Below are 20,403 nucleotides of genomic sequence, written 5' to 3'. Positions count from 1 at the left end.
AATTGCTTTTTTCCACTGTGCAGGAATTCTTTCCAAAGGGCAGCACGGGTCCTGGAACAAATGACCCTATTGGGGATGAAGCACCCAGCTGCGGCAGATTGGGGGGCCCCTTGTCACTTGTTTTTGGGCCCTCCAGTGCATCATCCTTCTGCAAACAAAGTGCAAAAACACAGCTGCATGCTGCCCGGGGGAAATATAATACAGGTGACTTTGCCAAAGCAGTGCATCATTTCCCGTAAAATATATGACCTCTTTTTACCTGTGGAATTGGGGTTTGAAACACCTGTGAGCCAGATCGGGGGAGATTGAAAAAAGGAGCAAAGCTTTGGATTTGGGGGCACACTTTCTTGTTTCTTTGCTCAGGCCTTTGGTGAGACGGGAACCCCCTAGGGTAAAAATTTTGACTAGACGGATCTTTTGGATCCTTTGCCCCTCAAACAGGTAAATGTGACCCGTTGAAATGCCAAAAACAAAGAGCACCAAATGACAAAAAAAAAACAGGGCCAAAGGGGAGAGGAGAGGCCAATGAGGAAAGGATGTGGTGAGAACGGGCACATTGAGTGACTGCACTCCCCTAACCCCAGGCTAGCAGGCCCGGTCTCAATTCCCCTTTTGGGTTTTTTTAAATTTTATTTATTTATTTACTTTTTTTCATCTCAAATTTAAAAATAATTAAAAATATGTCTCAAAACTTAAAGACAGAATCAAAAGACATTTAATTTAAAACACATCTAAAGATCGAAACATTTAGCTGTAATATGAACCTAACCTCAATCTATTTCAAAAAAAAATCTCCTACGGGGGCCCGCTTCTTCCCGAGCTGGGAGGTAAGGAGGCTCTTCTGGACGGGAGGTGAGGACTTTGTGGGTGAGGGAACATTGGAAGTGTCCAGAGAAAACTTCTCGGTAAGACTGTAACCAGTCAGATCTGTAAAATGGAGACACAAAGTTTAACAGAAAGGCAAAGTTTAACAGAGGCCACCATGCAAACCTAAAGCAGCTGAAGCTCCATATTTCATGGGACACCTTTCCTGCAAACTTCTAAACAGCTGCACAGGGAAACATGCTCCTGCTGGCAGACACTGAGGCAGGCCGGGGCAAACCCTGAGCCACTTGCCCAGAGCTGGCACAGGCACAGCCTGGCCTCTGGGCTGCCCTGGGACAGCAGGAACGGCTCAGCTGCACATGCACCCTCCTGCTCCTCTGCCTGCCCCACAGCTCAGCAGCCCCACAGCTCCAGGGGCACTGGCAGCAGCACAGCTCATTGCAGGGACACATGCAGGGCACAGCTGTTCCCTGGCAATGTGCACAGCCTCTCTGGGCTGCCACAAGACCCTTCCTGCCAGCAGAGATTGGCCCAGCTCCCCCCTAACCTCTGTGTGAGGCTGAGCCATGATTGCCTTCACCTTGTCCTCCATCTGGAGCTGCTCCAGGCCCCCCATGCCATGACTAGGAAGGGCAATGGAGAGAGCAGGGGCAGATGCACACCCTTCCTTAGGATTTTGTCATTTTTGGCACAGCTCAAAAGGCAAATCCAGAGGTGTCCAACTCAGCGCTTCCTCAGCTTTCTGGAGAACATCTCACCTTCACCAGCCCAGCATTTTGGAGAGGTTTTCCCGCACATGTGGAGGCTTGCTGGCAGCACATTTCTTCAGCTGGGTGCCCATCACCTTGCAGAGGGCAGAGGCGAGCTTGGTGGCCACGGTGCGGACGTTGGCGCTCCGCACAGGCAGCGCCTTGTTCCCCAGGCAGGACCAGAGCACGGGCAGGGCGTCGCGCTGGGCGACTTCAGGGCTCCTGGCATGAACCCCCTGCACAAGCACTGCCGGGACAGAGACACAGCTCCTTACCCACCAGCCTCACTGCAAACAAGGATCTGCCTCTGCTTCTGCTTCTTGCCAGCCTCTCTGGCCAAGAGCAGCAAAATAGCACCCAGAGCCCCTTGGTCCAGAAACAGGCAAAGCAGCTGATCATCCTGGAAACAGAACCACCAACCCCTCAGCACTAATTGCTCCAACCAGAGCCTTGTCCCTGTGGCAGACTTCCTACCTTTACTAAATTATTTCACAATCTCTTTCTGCATGAACAATGAATGAAATGTCCAATTGCCTTTGATTTCCATTAAGAAGTTGTCTAAACCCACACTGAAGATTTGGAAATGCACATAGAGAGGAAATGGAGAGATTTCTAATAAAAGGGATGATTCCATTTTTGTAACTTTGATGTCAAGTGCCAAATGTCTAATCTGGCTCTTCCCTGTGCTCAGGGGCACACAGCAAAGGGCAGGGTTAGAACACACCTCAAAACTCCAGCCCACCAGAGATGGCTGCTGCCTGACAGCTGGATGAGAAACATCAGTGACCAGCTGGTGTCTTTGGCAGAATGCTTTTGGGGCTTCCAACAAAGAGCTGTTTCAAACCTCAGGGCGTCTTAGATAATTACCCAGACCCCATTGCCTTGGCATTTGGGCATCTCCACATTTTAATGCCACTTCCCCTCCCAATGGTAATGGCATTTTTTCTTATGATGTCCACTTGAATAGGGGCATAGAGCAAGAAAAATGCTACACAGGGGACTGAAATGTAACCAAAACACAAGTGTTTTCTCATATTGTCTCTAAAATCTCTCTGACCATTTTCTGAACTGAACTATATGAAACACTGTCATGGTTTGACCATGACAAACACAGACAAAATGTTACTACCAGCAGGCTCCTTGCAATAGGCAGATTTGGCTAAGAGATGAAATGCTCTGGAGACTATTCTTATTTTCTGATCAGACAAAATGTTATTTAGCAGCCATTTAATATTCTGTGGTGGAAGAGACTTCATTTTCTCTATGATGTTATTCCACCAGCAGTCATCAACATTGAAAGAGCTCCTGCAAGTACCCAAAACCAATTCTGCTAAGCAGGAAAGGGTTACAGTACCCATTTTAAAATGGGAATTCATTTGAATTTAAATGCAATTAAAGACATCATAGACTACTGAATGTGAGGAAGAGCTGTGTGTTCCTGCTAAATCTCAGAGAGAACATCTGCTTTTTCTAAAGTAGTCCTAATTTATGGTTAATTCCTTTATTTGAAAAAGAGATCAAAAGAACTGCTAAACTAAATTCCCTATTGCTGGAGATCTATATTTTTCAAATGCTCTTTAAAGGGCCTTTGACATTCCCAATTGCTGAACATGCCCTTTTGAGATTCCTAATGAAGACACAAAGTGTATTAAACCTTGCATTCAAAGATGTTGGCATAATAAGCAGTGGATTTAGCCCCAGTTAAAGCAAGGTTATCAGTCATCTTCTCTACTACATATTGAGATTATCCTTTTTCCATTCCTTGGCTCTTGCTGACACAGCAAGCTCCTCTGAGGAATCAATTATCAGCTGCATTTGTAGCATTTTGGACAGCGCTGGCCCAGGCAGACACTGTTTGCACACCCTGAAAGGCTCAGTCCAAGGCCACTGTGACAGCACAGGCAGGGAGCCTCAGCACTCTGCTTCTGTCCTGTGCCCCAGAGGCTGCCTTGCACTAAACCTGTGCCTCTGATACCTCTGTTGAGTTCTGACCTAAGCTGTGACCCCCAGGCTCTGCACGGTTCAGCCTCAAAACTTTCCAAGGGAAAAACAAGAATTCTGTGAGGACAAAACAAACTGATGCCCTGAAACAGCATTTGCCACCATTTTCCCTCAAAGATCACAGATGTCCCTGAGCTTCCCAGAGAGGAGCCAGCTGGGGCATTTTTAGCCCTCCCTTTGCTGGAGGTGGTTCTGAGATGCCCCAGTGAGAGCTCAGCCCCAGGCCCAGCGCTGCCCCCATCTCAGGTGCTGCCCAGCTCTGCAGCAGCCAGGGAAAACCTGCCAAACCCACCTGCCTTGGCCATGGGGCAGCAGGGACAAGCTCAGCACCTCCTGGTTTGGAGGAGCTGCTCTGCTGTCTGCTCACAGGCATTCCCTGTAAATGCTCCCTGGGAAGAGCTCTGGGCTCAGAAGGGGAGGCCATACCTGTGATACGCTCGGTGACATCCAGCAGGGCTTGGCCACTCAGGTGATTCCATTGGTAGCTGAACTCTTTCAGCAGTGACACTTTATCTACAAGGGAAACACATGTTTCTGCTCACTTTGCTCAGGTAATAGAAGAAAGGGCAGGGCCAACCCCATTTTATAAAATAAAGTACATTTCTGGTGATTTTTGAATCTTTTCTTCTTTCCTTCCAGCATACTTGGCAGGGTTTTAAATTCCAAAAGAAAAGCTCTCCTTTCACATTTGTAAATCCAAACTTGTCTGCTGTAGCAGGAGCTGTGTTAAAACATTTCACATCAGGGACCTCGAGAGTTCAGTCACATGGAAGCAGTGAAAAGGTTTTGCATCCCAGAGCAAAAAGGAAGAGCCCCATACTTGGGTCACAGAAAGGCACCAAGCCAGGCAGTTCCTGAGATCACAGAGCAGCTGGGGAGGAGAAAGTGGAAACTCCCCTTGAAGACCTGCCTCTTCAACACTCCTTTTTTCAGGCATATTCCCCCAGGATGGAATTTTCAGAGCTGACATAAATGTGTGTGGCAAAGGAATTTAGAGCAGCCCTTGCCTATGTAGTTAATTGCTCTGGCCATCTTGCCCCATGCAAAACAACAAGTGGAACAAGGCATTGTTGAGAACTGGGTTTATATCTGCTTGTTCTAAAGAATTGAACTTGGTGAATCATAAGTTCCCCTCTGAAAATAGAAGACAAAGGAGAAAAGTGGAAAATAGGCAGCCAATGCCTCTAATGTAGAGTCTTGCAGGTGGCTGCTCTGCAGAAGCTCTGATGGGTCAGTGTCCCTTCACGCCAACAGCAAAGCTGTTCATTTGGGAAGTCAGACGGGGCCCAAACAAGCTCCAAACCCCCTTTGCCTCTGAACTGAAGCAGAGCTGCAATCCAGGACTCGCTCTTCAGACAAGCAGCACAGAGCCAAGGGCTCCTGGGACTGTTGGGAAATGCTGATCCCATTCCAGCCTGTTGGGGATGGTGCATAAGGACTGCACCTGCACAGCCTCTGGTGGGTGTCAGCTGCAGTGTTCCACAGACAAGAGCAGCTGTCGAGGCACTCAGCGCTCTCTTGTGCAGGAGAGACAGAGACGAAGTTGAGGAGAGTCCCTGCCAGGGCTCAGCCTTACCCAAATGAGCAATGGATTCTTCCAGTGCTTTCACAGCTGCCCCACGAACCCTGGGATCCTTTGAGTTCAGGTTCTTTGTTATTCCTTCCACCAAACCAATGATCACCGGGTTCAAGGCATCTTTCAGGGCTCCTGTGATTTCAGCCAGCACGTCCAGTGCCCTCTGCTTCACTTTCTTGTGGCTGTCAGATATTCTCAGGACAAAATAATCAAAAATCTGTGAAGAGAACAAGCAACGTGAAAGCTGGATTCAAATGTCCTTGTTTGAAGAGTGGCTGTAGCAGTCAGCAATCTCAAAGATGAAAGTGATCCTTTCTGTCAGCACTCGATTGCACAATTTCACTGTTTTCCTGTGGGCCACTCACTGGAATGGTGGTGCAACCTCATGCTGGTTGAAAGATTTTCTTCTGTTTTTAAGAGGTTTGGCTGGGGACTGAATAGTTCCCATGGTATTTCTCTCCATCTATAAATCATTAAATCAATTCCATTTATTAATGCTAAAGAGTACCTTTGCTTTGAATGCAAGCAGATGTTTACAATGCCTGGTTTTCTATACAGTTGCCTCAAGTACTGAGGGCAGTTATGATTTTGCCAAAACTATGGCTGGAGGAGATCTAAGTTTTCTTTTGTTTGTCTCAGAGCCTGTGTCTGGAGAAGTGCAGGGCTGTGATCAACTCTTCCAGGATCCAGACCATTCCTCTAAGTAACAGGTAGACTTCTGAAATGTAATGTGCTGTACAGCTCTCATTAGAGCAGGTTCAGTCCCTCATCAGGCATTATCAGTCCCTTAACAGCCTCATTATCAGGCAGCTTTTCCTGGAAAAAGGGAAAAAGCAGCTACTGGGAGGAGAAGGCAGAGATGAGTCCTTAGCTGTTTTCCTCCTTTTGCAAAGAAAAAAAAAGACCCTCAAGAAGGGTGAGCACTGTCTTTACCAAGAGGAATAGAAACAAGGGTGGAAATGAATAGCCAGAGCTGTGCCTGTGTCAGACAAATGGAGTATATGGAAGTATTCTTAAAAAGAGCAACTGGACTTAAACCAACCCAGCCTGATACTTCTCTTCCCTATGCAAACCCACTTTTGGTCTAGAGAACAATTGCCATGCTTTCAGGGGCTGGATTCCCTTCACCTAACCCAGCTGGGAGTAGGAGAGAGCGGCAGTTACACCAGCAGAAAATTCTGCCATCATCTGATGAACGGTATCAATAGGCATCTGCCAGACAAATACAACTGGCCTGAAATAACTTGTCCTGAAGCCTGGACCTGAATTACATTAGTCTTGGTGAGAAGGACCAGAGTGTCCCAAAAAGCCAGGACAGAGTGCCAAGACACACTGAATTAACTTTGCTGCTACAGGCTTAGGAAAGGAGCTAAAGGAAAGGAGCAGTGAAGATACCCTACATACTTGGGCAATGTTAGTGGAGATGAGCTGGGGGCTGGTTTTGCACAGGTCTTGGAGGAGTTCCACTCCTTCCATCCTTGTCTGAAACCCCTTGGCTTCCAGGAGATGGTAAAGCTTCTGGAGCAGCTCCGTTTCTTCCACAGCTGGAGGTGACGTGACCTGGGCTTTTGCACGGGGTAGGAGGTGTCCATCAGAGGGAGATTTCACCCTGGAAAATAAAACCAAATGAGGACCTGGTGGTGATAATTATCGTAGCATGGCATCCCAGTCAAGGAAATAATTAGCATTGACTCCGTGATTCCAGAAGGCTGATCAATCACTTTATTATGCCATGCTATGCCATGCTATGCTGAAACTCATTGCCCTTAGAGACAGTCTGATAGAGACAGACTAGATTGGTCAATTGAATCTAAAACACCATCAACAGTGGCCAATTAAGAAATTACCCTTTGGTAAACAAATCTCCATATCACATTCCACATGTTCACAACAACAGGTGCAGCAAGTGAAGATAAGAATTGTTTCTCACTCTTTTCTATGATCTTCTCACAGCCTTCCCCAGGACAATGCCTGGGAAAGTTGTGCCTGCTGCTCTCTATGGAGAGAGCTGCAGCCACAGACAATGCCTTCAGTAAATTGTGAGCAAAACATCTTGAGCAGCTTTCCTAATTATGTGATTTCAAGCTGGAAAGTCATGAGGCTCTGAAGAACAACATGGACCTCATGACAATCATTACTGGAGACAATCTGCAAGTGACATTCTCACCGCTGCTCATTCAGGAAAACCAAGGATGAGATGCATCTGATCTATCTTCAGATGGCTGCCAGGGCACACTCCTGGGGTGACGTTATGATGCTTGTATATCCCTATTCATTTGTTCTCTGCCTTTAAGACTGGCTCTGAAGAGTGGAAGTTTTGTTTGGGTTTCTCTTATCAGGAACACAGAGACGAGCAGTACATAGGGCTGCTTTTTCACTTCTGGCTTCAGCTTGCTGCTTTGCTTGCTCCCTTTTTCTGCTCTTGCTTCTGCTCTGCTTTGGCCTCTGCTCATTAGCTAGTTTAGCTAAACAGTCCACATTCCTTCCTGGATTGTTTCTCCTCTCCTGTTTCTGTGACCATCTCGAACCTGCTCCGGACTGGGACCCGGGAACACTGAAGGTTCAGCTGCAGCAGTTGCCCCAGTGCCAGAGGGACTGAGAACAGAGCAACCACCCCTGAAAGAGACTTTCTGAATTTGTCATCTTTCTCAGAGCGGTGTCATCGGCTATTGTTCATTTTGTGTGCTGGGGGGTGTTGGGCCAGTCAAATAAAGAGGTTCTTTCCACCTGTCTCCAAGGAATTTTTTCCTGAACCGGTTGTGGGGAGGGGCCGTGTGGGTTTTGCTTTCTGGAGGGGCCCTCCTTTGCAGATTCTTTAACAAATTTGCCCTAAACCTTGGACATCTACATCTCCTAAACACCAAATTAGTGTTAAGGAGTCTTACTCTGATATTTTGGACATTTGGTGACAGCAGAGTCTCACAGAACCAAGGATCCAGCTGTGACACTTGGAACCTTATGGAACAAAGGGTCCATTGTGATGCAATGGAACCTCATGAAACCACAATCCATTGTATCAGAGCAAGGCCTTGTGGAACCCAGGAGGCCATTGCTGACAGTACAGAAGCTCATGGAGCCATGGGGTCATTGTGAGAGTTGGGGGCTGCATGGAACAAATGGTCCATTGTGACACTGCAGAACTTTCTGGAATCAAGGGGATCCTGTTATGCTGTGGAACCTTGTGGAGCAAAGGATCCATGGTGACACTCTGGAACTTAGATCATTGTTGACAGTGCAAAAGCTCATGGAACCAAAGGTGCATTGTGGCTATGTAGGGTTTCACAGAACCAAGGAGAACATTTTGACACTGTGGGGCCTCATGGAACCGCCTGCCACTGTGACACAGCACGGCCTCATGGAGCCAAGGGACCATTGAGACACTGAGGAACTTCATGGAACCAAAGTCTACTGTGATGCAGTGGAACCTCATGGAATCAAAGGTCCATTGTTACACTGTGGGGCCCTGTGGAGCCAATGTGACCCTGGTGACACTGTGGCGCTCCATGGAACAAAGGGACCATGGTGACACTGTGGTGCTCCATGGAACCAAGGGGCTCCATGGAACCAAGGGGCCATTCTGATTCTGCTTTGCCTCATGGAACCAAGGGGCCACTACGACACTGCAGGGCCTTGTGGAACTAAGGCAGCCTTGTGACACAGCAGGGCCCTTGGAACCAAGGGTCCGTTGGGATATTGCAGGGCCTCATGGAACCACAGAGACCGTTATGAGCCTTCGGAATCCATTGGAACCATGGAGTCCATTGGGCTATTGCAGGGCCTCATGGAACTACAGAGACCATTATGAGCCTTAGGAACCCATTGTAGCCAAGGGCCATTGTAGCACGGAAGAGCCTCATGGAATCAAGGGGACCACAGTGACACTGTGGGGTTCCATGGGACAAAGGGGCCATTCTGACACCATGGAACCAAGGAGACCATCGCTGTGCTATGGGACATCATGGAACCAAGGAGGCCATTGCGACACAACAAGGCCTCATGGAACCATGGAGACCATTGTGACACATGGGGACGTGTGAACCAAAGGACCATTGTGGCACTGCAGGGCCTCATGGCACCAAGGGCACAGTAGTGACACTGTGGGACTCCAAGGGATCCAGGGGACATTCCTAAAGTGCAGAACCAATGAGACCGTTGTGACACTCTGGGGCATCATGGACTTGAGGGTCCATTGTGGCCTTGTGAAACCATGGAGGCCATTTTTACACTTTGAGGCCTTGTGAAACCAAAGGGCCATCGTGGCACTTTGCGTCCCCAAGCAACCATGGAGTCCACTGGGACACTACAACACCTCATGGAACCAAGGAGTCCATTGTGACACTATGAGGCCCTGTTGGGCCAAAGGGCCATTGTGGCACTGGGTGGCACCATGGAACCAAGGGACCGTTGTGACACTACAGGGCCCCATGGAACCAAGGATTCATGGAACAGTGTGGGACCTTGTGGAACCAGAGGTTCATTGTGACATTGCAGGGCCTCATGAAATACTGGAGACCTTTGTGACACTTCAAGGCCTCATTGAACCAAGGGGCTCTGCAGGACCTTGTGGAACCAAGGAGACCATTGTGACACTGCAGGGCCTCATTGAATCAAGGGGCTCTGCATGACCTTGTGGAGCCAAAGAGACCATTTTGACACTGCAGGGCCTCATTGAACCAAGGGTCCATTGTGATACTGTGGTACCTAGGAGACCCCTGTGACACTGCAAGGCCTCATGGAAGCAAGGGGGAACAATTGTGATGCTACAGGGCCCAATGGAAGCAAGGGGCCAGTGTGACACAGCTGGGCCTCATGCAGCCAAGGGGCCACTGGGATCCTGAGGAGCCCAAAAGAACCAAGGAGCCATTATGACACTCTGCAGACTCATGGAACCAAGGGGGCATTGTGTCATTGTGCAGCTCCATGGAAACAAGGAAACCATTTTGACACTGCAGGGCCCCATGGAAACAAGGGGCCTGTGTGACATGGTTGGACATTGTGGTACCAAGGATCCAATATGACACTGCCATTGTAACACTGTGCGGCCTTAGGGATCCAAGGGAACAGGTAACATGTCTGGTTGGCTTGGCCTGACTGGCACAACTGACCTTGCCATGCTGAGGGTCCCTGTTCTCATGTGTTCCTGAAACACTGGGGCTCTCAGCTTTCCCTTCTATGGAAAAGAAACATCTCTCCTGCCCAGGCACCCATGGTCAAAATTGGTACTTCTCCAAAATTCCCTACATGCAAGGGTTTTTCCCAGACAAAAGCTGCCAGGACAGACAGGCCTGGCTCATCTTGGCCTCTGCTGATTGCCTCTAATCTTCCCTGGAAACACTGGGGCTCTATGCTCTCCTTCCTATGGGAAAGAACTGGCCTTCTCATCCAGGTGCTCATGGCTGAAATTGGGATTCTGCCCCCAAAATTCTTTATATTCAAGATACAGAATCCAAGATATTCATTCTGTTGCTCCCAGATGAAAGCTACCAGGGCAGACAGATCTGGCTGGCCTTGGCCTCTGGTAGCTGCCGTTCATCAGCCCCTGAAACACTGGGGCTTTATGCTTTCCTTTCTGTGCCACCATGGTGACACTTCAGGGTATCAAGGATCCAAGGGACCATTGTGACACTGTTGGGCCTCGTGGGACCAAGGATATCACTGTGGCTCTGTTGGGCCTCATGGTCCCAAGGGGCCAGTGTGAAGCAGCAGGGGTCTGTGGAACCAAGAGGCCACTGCTGCATTTTAGGGTCTCATGCAGCTTAAGGGCCACTGTGATCCTGAGGGGCATCGTGGATCCGTGGAGATCATTGTGACATTGCAAGGCCCCATGGAATCATGGAGACCATTGTGACACTGTGGGGCCCCATGGAACCAAAGGGTCACTGTGACCCGGTGGGGCCTCATGGAAGGAAGGGGCCATTGTGACACTGCAGAAGCAAGGGGACTATTGTGACACTGCAGAGCACCGTGAAACCAAGGGAACATGGAGCAGATCTGGCTGGCTTGGCCTCCCAAGGGCCACCTGACAGGTCTAGCTGGTCTTGGAATGTTGAGGGCTGCCTCTCATCAGCCCCTGGAGCACTGAGGCTCCCTGCTTTCCTTCCTATGGAAAAGAACTGTCCATCTTTTCCGGTGCCCACTGCTAAAATTGATACTCCCCCTTAAAAATTCCCTGTATGCAAGGGTTCTCCCAGACAAAAGCTGCCAGGACAGAGAGCTCTGGCTGGCCTTGGCCTCTGGTGGTCAACTCTCATCTCAAGGATGCCCTGAGAAAAGTATTTGAACAGGTTTGACTGCTGGGACATCAATGAGTCTCATGCTCTTAAAAACTCTTCTGCTCATGTGTATTTTTTTTTCTTATTGTATATTATGCATGAAATACTATTTTCAGCTAAAAAATATTATTATTACCACTTTACCAGGGTTATCTGACACAAAACACTTCCTCTGCATATGGATCCAGGTCACCTGTATAAGCAAACACCAGAAAGAATGCAGCAGGAATGATTTGTCTCAGCTCCCATCTGTCCCATCTCCTCTGGAGCTGGAGGTGCAGCCCCAGCACTTGGCAGGGCTCAGGGGCCACAAGCTCAGCTCCCACACAGAGAACTTGTGGACTCTGGGCTGCTCTTCTTGGCCCCTGCACACTCAGCCAGGCTGAGATGGACACTGATGGTTTCTGGGCCAGGCTCTCTGAGCCCAGCTCTTGCAAGCTCTGCCAGCTGCTCTGAGCTCTGGGCAGCACCAAGGGCCTCTCCCCAGCCCAGCCCAGCCGGCTCTGTCCCCTCAGCTCTGCTCAGGCCAGGCTGCTCTGGGCACTGCCCCACGGCCTCAAGCCCCTGGCAAGGGCACAGCAGCAGCTGCAGCTGCCACAGGACTCAGCCCCAGCCATGGGTGAAGGGGTTGGCCAAGGCCAAAGGAGGCTCCCTGGCTGCTCTGCTCCCCTCGGGCTGAGGTGCTGAGAGCTCTGCAGCCCCTGCTGCCATCCCATCTGCCCAGGGTAGCACAAGAGCCCCGGCCTTGGGGCCCTCCAGAGCTGCTCCTGCTCCAGGCCCAGGGCCAATCCCAGAGCTGGGCAGCCAAAAAGCTGTGCCCATTTCTGTTCATTGCTGGTCTGATGGGGATGGATCTGCTGGCACTTGGAGGTTTTTGATGAATTTTACTGCTCCAGAGGCCTCTTCTTTCTTGAGCTCTTCAGTTCAGGAATTCAGTGACAAAGGCTCATAAACTTTTGTTCAAAACACCCAAACAAGAAAAGCCCATGGGAATAATCTAAGTTTTCAGTCCTTCTGTGGTTAATTAGACACATTTCAGAAATGTATTTAAAGTGAATATACTGTATTGAAAACAATGCAGAGAGAATTGTTTTGTCCTGTTAAGTTTTCTTTTCCTGTTTATAAATTGATATCAGCAATGTTCAATTGATATTGACCCCCAGCACCTCCTCGTGAAGTCTGAATGGATATGAAAATCAAGACTTTTATGGCTGACAATCAATCAGACTTTGTCTCTACCCCTTCCCCTCTGTTATGAATGAAGCTCTATATAATTCAATGAAGAACAAAGTTGAATTTAGCAGCTATTTTAATTGAGCAGTAATTATATATAAAATAATACTATCAAATATAATCAAGCAGATACAAAAAATTTGGCAGTGGTTCTGATAAAGTCTAAGCAAAACTGATTGATCAGGGTACAGGGAGGGCTTTTCACCCTGCCTCACATACGAGAAACAAAGGAATCCAAACACAACTTATATACTGTATACTAATACATATTCATCAATATTTTCCTGTCAATCTATTCCTATTTTTGATTCCTGAAATCTACATCACCACACTGCACAGCAAATGCTCACACTGTTGCTAAGGGGTCTTTTGGCTCTTTTTGGTGGTTGCACCTGACAAGGGCTTCTCCTCATCATCACTGTTCTTTGAACTACCCCACAGGGTTCACATGTGCCTCAAGTCTTGTGTTATAGAAGCCAGCATTATATTTAAAAAAAAAGCCTTATTATTTTATAGACACCTGGAATCATCCAATTTTGTCCATTTCAAGGCTGATTCTCTAATTATTCCAAGGCCTATTTTGTTTTGGGATTTTACTTATCTCAAACTACATTCTGTCTCCTATTTTTTCATGAACGTCTGAAAACTTCTGTTTTGTGACACTAATTACATATCCTTTTCCTCCATTACTTTTTCTAAAATCACGATATATTTACAATTGTTGGCATGAATCCTATTCATTTATCACACCGCCATTTCCCTCATCCAACCCTGGCACTCAGAGCAGCTGAGGAATGGAGTCACATCCAGGGGTGTCCCCAGGGCTCAGGATTGGGGCCAGGTCAGTTCAATCTCTTTATTGCTGATCTGGATGAGGCCATCGAGGGCACCCTCAGTCAGTTCCCAGGTGAGCCCAAGCTGGGTGGCAGTGTGGCTGTGCTGGACGGCAGGAAGGTCTGCAGAGGGATCTGGACAGGCTGGAGCCATCCATGGGCCCAGGACAATGGGATGAGGTTCACCATGGCCAAGGGCCACGTCCTGCCCTGGGCTCACAACCACCCCAAATCCCTGGCTGTGCCCTGCCCCTGATCCCCCAGCCATTCCTGTTTCCTTCATCCCTGCATTGCCAGGGACTTTCTGGGACAAGGGAGCTCTGCTGTGGCTATGGAGGGAGGTCCAAGTTCCATCACTAGAGTGGGAACCAAAACTCATCAGGCTTGTGTCCTTTGAGTTTCGGGAAATGGTGAGACTCAGAGGCACAGAAAGTTTCTCCTCATGGCCAACAGACCACAGTTGAACAGGACACAATTTAATAACAATCTCGCTCTTACCTGAGCTATGTGCAATGTCCCAGCAGTGTCTGATGAGTACACTACCCACAAATGATTTCCATACTGAAATTTATTTAGACATTCATTGTTCTGTGATAGTTATAAAAAGCATTAAGTTCTTTATCAGAATGCTCATCCTGGAGTGGGGGCAAAACAGCTCAAACGATTCCTGATTTGCAAAGCTATCAGTGGTCAGTGGAGAAGGGAGGTCAGGCTTCTCTTGGTGTTGAGTAAATGCTGAAAGCAGCCTGACTCATTTCATCTCCTCATGCCCTCTCTCCTCTTTCCCCTTCCACCCATTGGCTTTTGTCTCCCATCAGCCCCCCCCGGTGAAGAGCCTGGCTCTGTGTTCTCCATCCCCTCCTTGCTGGCACTGCCAGGCTGGGATGAGGAGCCCCTCAGCCTTCCCTGCTCTGGGCTGGACCAGCCCAGCTCCCTCAGCCTCTGCTCACAGCCCAAGGGCTCCAGCCCCACCTTGGAGGCCCTTCCCAGACCCTGCTCCAGCTGCCACACATCTTTCCTGCTCTGGGGAACCCAACCCAGGCCACAGTGACCTGGATAATCCACGTCCTTGCTGTCCTGGTCACACAGCCCTGGCCCTTGTCCCCTGTCAGGCTCTGGGGTGGATCCTGTGGAACATCCTTTGGTGGAGGCTGTGGCTCCAGGTGGGCCAGGGAGATACCAGGGGACAGGGACCCTGCTGGGCATGGACAGCATTGGAGTTGTTGGGAGAAACTGTGAGAGGGAGCTGGGGCAGAGTGACCAACCCAGTGACCTGACACAGCCCTGCTGGGATGTCACAGAGCCCCTCTGGGATGTCACAGCCTGCTTTGTGATGTCAGAACCCTGCCCTGTGATGTCACAGCCAACCCTGTGATGTCATAGTCTGCCCTGTGATGCCAGACCTCTGCTCTGTGATGTCACAGCCCATTTTCTAATGTCACACAGCTGGTCTCTGATGTCAGGGCCAGCTTTGTGATGTCATAGTCGAACCTGTGATGTCAGACCTCGGCCCTGTGATGTCACAGTTGGATCTGTGATGTCACAGAGGCAGTATATGATGTCATAGCTGCTCAAACACTTCACATAACCCACTCTGTGATGTCAAAGCTCACTCTGTGACCTCATGTTGCCAGATGATAAATTGTCTCCACCAGCTGAGCTGACACCTGGAGCTTGTTCTCCAAAACCCCAGGCCTATGGAAACCACACAATGCCCATTGTGTGAGAAGGGGAACTGGAAGTTCACCAGCCTCAGTGTCCTGCCAGCTCAGCCAGGTCCAGTGGAACACTGGGGTCCACGTCCACCAGGGACCACCAGAGAGACCCCCAGGACAGAAGAATGCATGCAAAAAGGGGAGGGGAAATATGCTAATGATTTTGGGAAATGAATATCATATGTGTGTTTAGTCAGGGATAATCAATGAATATGTGTGCAAAATACAGAAAATAAACAGAAACTTTCCTGTACTCAGCACGCATGGCTTTGGGAGGAGCTATCCCCTGTGCATCCAGCTGAATAAAGAATGCTGCTTCTTAATGCTACACTGGTGCTAAGGAGTTTTCTGTTTTACAGAATTTTTGGTGACTCTCCCACTGCCAAGGAAAGCTCTGTCTCCTGCTGCTGTTCACAAACAGAGAAGGGCTGGTGGCAGATGTGGGGCTCGGAGGCTGCCTGGGGAACAGTGACCATGAAATAATCAAGTTTTCAATGTTCTGTGAAAGAAGGAGGGGCAGCAACAAAACTTCTACACTGGAATTAGGAAGGGCAGACTTTGGCCTATTTAGGATGCAGATTTGGGAAGTACCAAATCAGGTCCTGATTCTTTGAAGGGACACAGCCCTTAAAACCAAAAGGGTACAGGAAGGATGGACACATTTCAAGAAAGTAATCTTAAGAAGGAGGGAGCAACCTGTCCCAGTGTGGCAAAATATGTGAGCTAGTGAGGAAAATGACTGGCCTGGCTGCCCATGGAGCTTTTGTAGGAACTCAGGGGAAAAAAGAGGGTGCATAAATTTCAGACAGAAGGTCAGGCAACTTAGGAAGTGTTTAAGGATGTTAATTCATGTAGAAAGAAAAGTCGAGAGGTGAAAGATCAATTAGAGATTAACCTGGCCACTTTATTGAAAAATAATAGAAAATTTTTCTATAAAGCAAATTAATAGCAAAACATGGGATAAGGAGAATCCCTCCTCTTTTTTAGGTACAGTGGAGAATATAGTAACTAAAGATAAGGAAAAGCCTATTCTACTTAACATCTTGTTTGTCTCAGTTTTCACTATTAGGACAGGCTGTCCTCAGGACAAGTGTTCTCCTGAGCTGGTAGATGGGCACAGAAAGCAGAACAGCCCCCTAGAATCCAGGAGGAAGCAGTTGGTGACCTGCTGAGCCACTCAGATGTTCGCAGGTGTGTGAGATCAGACAGGATCCGTCCTAGGGGGATGAGGGAGCTGGTGGATGAGCAGCTGATGGATGAGCAGCTTCTCGAGCTGTTCTCCATCATTTACCATCAGTGCTGGCTCTGCAGGGAGGTCCCAGAGGACTGGAGGTGCCAGTGTGAGCCCATCCCCAAGAAGGGCTGAAAGGAGGAGCTGGGGAACTCCAGGCCTGTCAGCCTGACCTGGGTGCCTGGCAAGGTTATGGAACAGATCATCTTGAGTGCCATCCCAGGGCACCCACAGGATGGCCGAGGGCTCAGAGCCAGCCAGCGTGGATTTCAATGTCTGCATTGATGATCTGCATGAGGGGACTGAGTCCAGCATCAGCAAATTTGCAGATGACACCAAGCTGAGTGTGAGTGTGATCTGCTGGAGGGTAGGAGGGCTCTGCAGAGGGCCCTGGACAGGCTGGATCCAGGGCCCAAATCCAACAAGGTGAGGTTTAACAAGTCCAAATTTTGGGTCCTGCACTTTGGCCAAACAACCCCTGCAGCACTACAGGCTGGGGACAGAGTGGCTGGAGAGCAGCCAGGCAGAAAGGGACCTGGGGGCACTGATGGAGAGCAGGCTGGACATGAGCCAGCAGTGTGCCCAGGTGGGCAAGAAGGCCAAAGGCTCCTAGCCTGGATCAGGAATGGTGTGGCCAGCAGGAGCAGGGCAGTGATTCTTCCCCTGCACTCAGCACTGGTGACAGCACACCTCGAATGCTGTGTCCAGTTCTGAAGCGCCAATTTAGGAAGGACATAGAGGGGCTGGAGCGTGTCCAGAGAAGGGCAACAAGGCTGGGGAGGGGTCTGGAGCACAAGTCCTGTGAGGAGTGGCTGAGGGAGCTGGAGTTGTTTATCCTGGAGAAGAGGAGGCTCAGAGGACACAAGGCAGTGCCAGGGCAAAGGTTAGACTTCATGATCTCCAAAGTCGTTTCCAACCTTGCTCATTCTGTGATTCCCCTAAACCACCCATGGAGCAGTTGCAGGACGAGCCCTGGGCCTCCTCTTCAGCAGCTCCAGCAGCCCAGGGCTCTCAGCTTCTCCTGCCAGCCCCAAAGCCCATCCTGTCAGTCCTGCAGAGCCTCTGCAGCTCCTCCTCACTGCCCAGAACAGGGAGCCCCAGAGCCAGACACAGCAGCCCAGATGTGCCCCCCTGGCCTGGGGTGCCTCTGGCAAGGGAGCAGCACCAGGCACTGCAGGAGCCTGCAGACAATTCCTGCAGCACTTATAGGATGATCCTGCTGCCCAAGGGACGTTCCCATGGTGCCAAGTCAGGAACTGCAATGGGGAGTGGGGCCAGAGAGGAAAGGGCAAAGAGGGATGGGCTGTTTGCAGGGGAGAGAACAGGGGTGGGCAGTAGGAAGACATTTGTATCAAGAAGAGGAAAGAAAGCAAAGGGGAAGCAGAGGAAATGCTGAGGGCAGTTTGAGGCTGGCTGCCAGGCAGCCCTGGCTCTGAGCAACAGCGTCTGCAGTGGGACAGGAAACTCCCAGCTGATGGGAACAAACTTTCTGGCTGACTGCAGAGGCCAGGACAAAGCTGAGTGGTTTCCCTGGTGTCCCCCAGCCCTTGCTGGCCCCAGGGGCTGATGGCATTTGTGCTCCCTCAGGTTCATGTCCCCACACCAACAGCATGGGGGTGCTCCCCCTGCTCTGTGCAATGCAAACAGGGGCTCCTGAGCCAGTGCTGCCGCGTCTGTGCCTGCAAGGATGGGGCACCTGTGTGAGCTGGGGGAGAGGCCAGGGCTGCAGAGGGGGGATGTTGTTGGCAGCTCCATGAGGACGCTCTGGGACGCTGCCCTGGGCTGTCCAGTGCACTGGGGATGGATCAGCCCCTGCTCTGCTGCTCCTTCCCATCTGCCCCAGGGCCCTTGCAGAGCACCAGCTGTTGCTGTCCTCAGCTGGCATGGTGACCCTGGGACAAAGCGGTGCCAGGGCTGTTCCAGGTACAATTGCAGTGGCACTCGTTGGTGCCACCAGGTGCCATGGCAATGGCCACAGGGACCCGGTCCTTGGTTTGGTGCCATGGCAACGAATGCCTGGAGCTGTTGTGATGGTTGGTGGCCATGGAAAGCTGCCCTGGGCCCTTGCTCAGGGCTGGTGTCAGTGCCCAGAGCCAGAGGGGATCCCTTGCTGGGGGCTGTGCCATGGCCACCTGCCCTGTGCCACGCTGGCCGCTCAGGCACCAGGAACCAGCAGCCAACGGCACTGCCAGGGCCAAAGGCCAGGTCAGCCAGACAGAAAGGGGCAGGGCTGGGCACTGTTTCCATGGCAACCGGCACTGGGGGGACACCTGGGTCACCTGTTCTGGCAGTTGCCATGGAAACCCCTGGCAGGGACTGAGGGCACAGCCCCTGGCACTGAGACACTGCTGGGCCGGGTGCTGAGCACAGGGCTGAGCACGCAGAGATGGTTTTGTTCTTGCTGAGCTGCAGCACAGCCAAGGCCTGTCCTGCCCCTCATCAGCCACGCTGGGGAGGGGCTGGGGCTGCGGGGGAGCTGGGCAGGGGACACAGCCAGGACAGGGGACCCCAACTGAGCCCGGGCATAGCCCAGACCAGAGCACATCGTGCTCAGGGTGTGACGGGGGGAACAGGGAGGAAGGGGGGAATTTTGGAGGGAGGGCTTTTGCCTTCCCAGGGAACACATAGGCAAGAGGGGGCCCTGTTTCACCAGTTGGCAGGGTCACTGCCAAAGACACAGACACAAACTGAAGGAATTGTGTCATTTATATCATGCACACCTGCCAAGAATTACAAAAGGATAAGCTCAGCAAAGCACATCATCATTAGCAAAGAATTACAAAGGAAGATCAGCAATCCATCATAACTCATTGTTACATTTTGATGACCAATCCCTTGGTGAAACACTAGAGGTGTTTGTGGCAGACAAAGATTCTGGCTGACTATCAAGGTACACCTTACAGACACCAGTAGTACTTTAGTGACACCATTCTTCATTCTTTTTTCTCAATCTCATTCAAATTAGGAACAAGAATTCTGTTGTCCATGGAGCTGGCACTTTTTTAATTCCAGAATAATGCCCCCAAGCCCTTTGCTGTTCAGCTTTACCATGCTGTCTGTGGCTAACAAGGCTTGGGGGGACCCTTTCCCCTCTGGCTGGAAGGGGCCGGGTCCCAGTCCCTGAGGGGCACCCAGGCTCCTGGATGGAATTCCTGTGCAAGTCCTTCAGGGTCACAGCAGCCTTCACATGGAGCCCCGTGGATCAGAGCATTTTCCAAAGGGGCCCTTGGGGCAAACAGGGAGATCTGGTCTGGCAGGATGTGTTAAACAATATAAACAATATATACATATTGTTTTACACATATGTGTATACACATATATACCCACATATATATGTGAATATATTAATATATATATAAATTATATATATGCATATATGTATATATATATTATATGTATGTCTTATTATACTATAAATATGTATATAGATATTTATTATATCAATATTTCACTTGTACAAATGCATATCAGCTCAAGATTAAAACCTTCTTCTGTTGCTCAATATGGGAGCATTCCAACAATAATTGTTCCTTCTGAAGGTGCTGTTTCCTATGTATTCTCAACAAATTCATCTTTGTCTGCCCAAACCCACAAGGTCTTTTCCTTTTCCATGTGCAATTTTTGGATGCATTTGAAGCCATCCAGGGGTGCAGCTTCTTTTACCCGACTGCCCCACTGCTCACACAGGGCTCTGACCTCAGCCCACTCCAGAGCCAGGGAACTCCAGGGAAGGGTTTCCCATCTGGGAATTTCTGATGGGACTGATTCCTCACATTTACATTGAACAAGCAACATTTTGTTGTCATCTGGACAGACTGGGCCAGTTTTGTTTTACCAGTGGGCAGGGTCAGCACCAAAGACACAGACTCCAGCTGAAGGAATCAGTGTCATTTCCTGCAGTTCAGAGCAGCAAAGAATCACCAAAGGAGCAGCTCAGCAATGCACCCAACCATCCCCACCTAAGATTG

The 20,403-nt window shown here is 49.8% G+C and overlaps 1 protein-coding gene across 2 annotated transcripts; it reads right to left on the bottom strand.

Moving 5' to 3' along the window:
* Positions 1-1,386: 1,386 nt before the first annotated feature.
* LOC135442026 (TOG array regulator of axonemal microtubules protein 2-like) lies at positions 1,387-6,754 on the bottom strand. Of its 2 annotated transcripts, XM_064701578.1 has the most exons (4): positions 6,556-6,754; positions 5,152-5,368; positions 4,002-4,088; positions 1,387-1,821 (listed from the first exon to the last, which is right to left on the bottom strand). In XM_064701578.1, exons 1-4 carry the CDS (start codon positions 6,625-6,627, stop codon positions 1,586-1,588), a joined length of 612 nt encoding a protein of 203 aa, XP_064557648.1. In that variant the 5' UTR covers positions 6,628-6,754; the 3' UTR covers positions 1,387-1,585. The 2 variants fall into 2 exon arrangements, 1 of the variants encoding a protein (XP_064557648.1); XR_010438602.1 differs by lacking the exon at positions 5,152-5,368.
* Positions 6,755-20,403: the final 13,649 nt, after the last annotated feature.

The sequence above is a fragment of the Zonotrichia leucophrys genome, unplaced genomic scaffold (genome assembly GCF_028769735.1).
Source record: "Zonotrichia leucophrys gambelii isolate GWCS_2022_RI unplaced genomic scaffold, RI_Zleu_2.0 Scaffold_873_20459, whole genome shotgun sequence".
NCBI classification, from domain to species: Eukaryota; Metazoa; Chordata; class Aves; order Passeriformes; family Passerellidae; genus Zonotrichia; species Zonotrichia leucophrys.
This window is presented reverse-complemented; position numbering and strand designations above follow the sequence as displayed.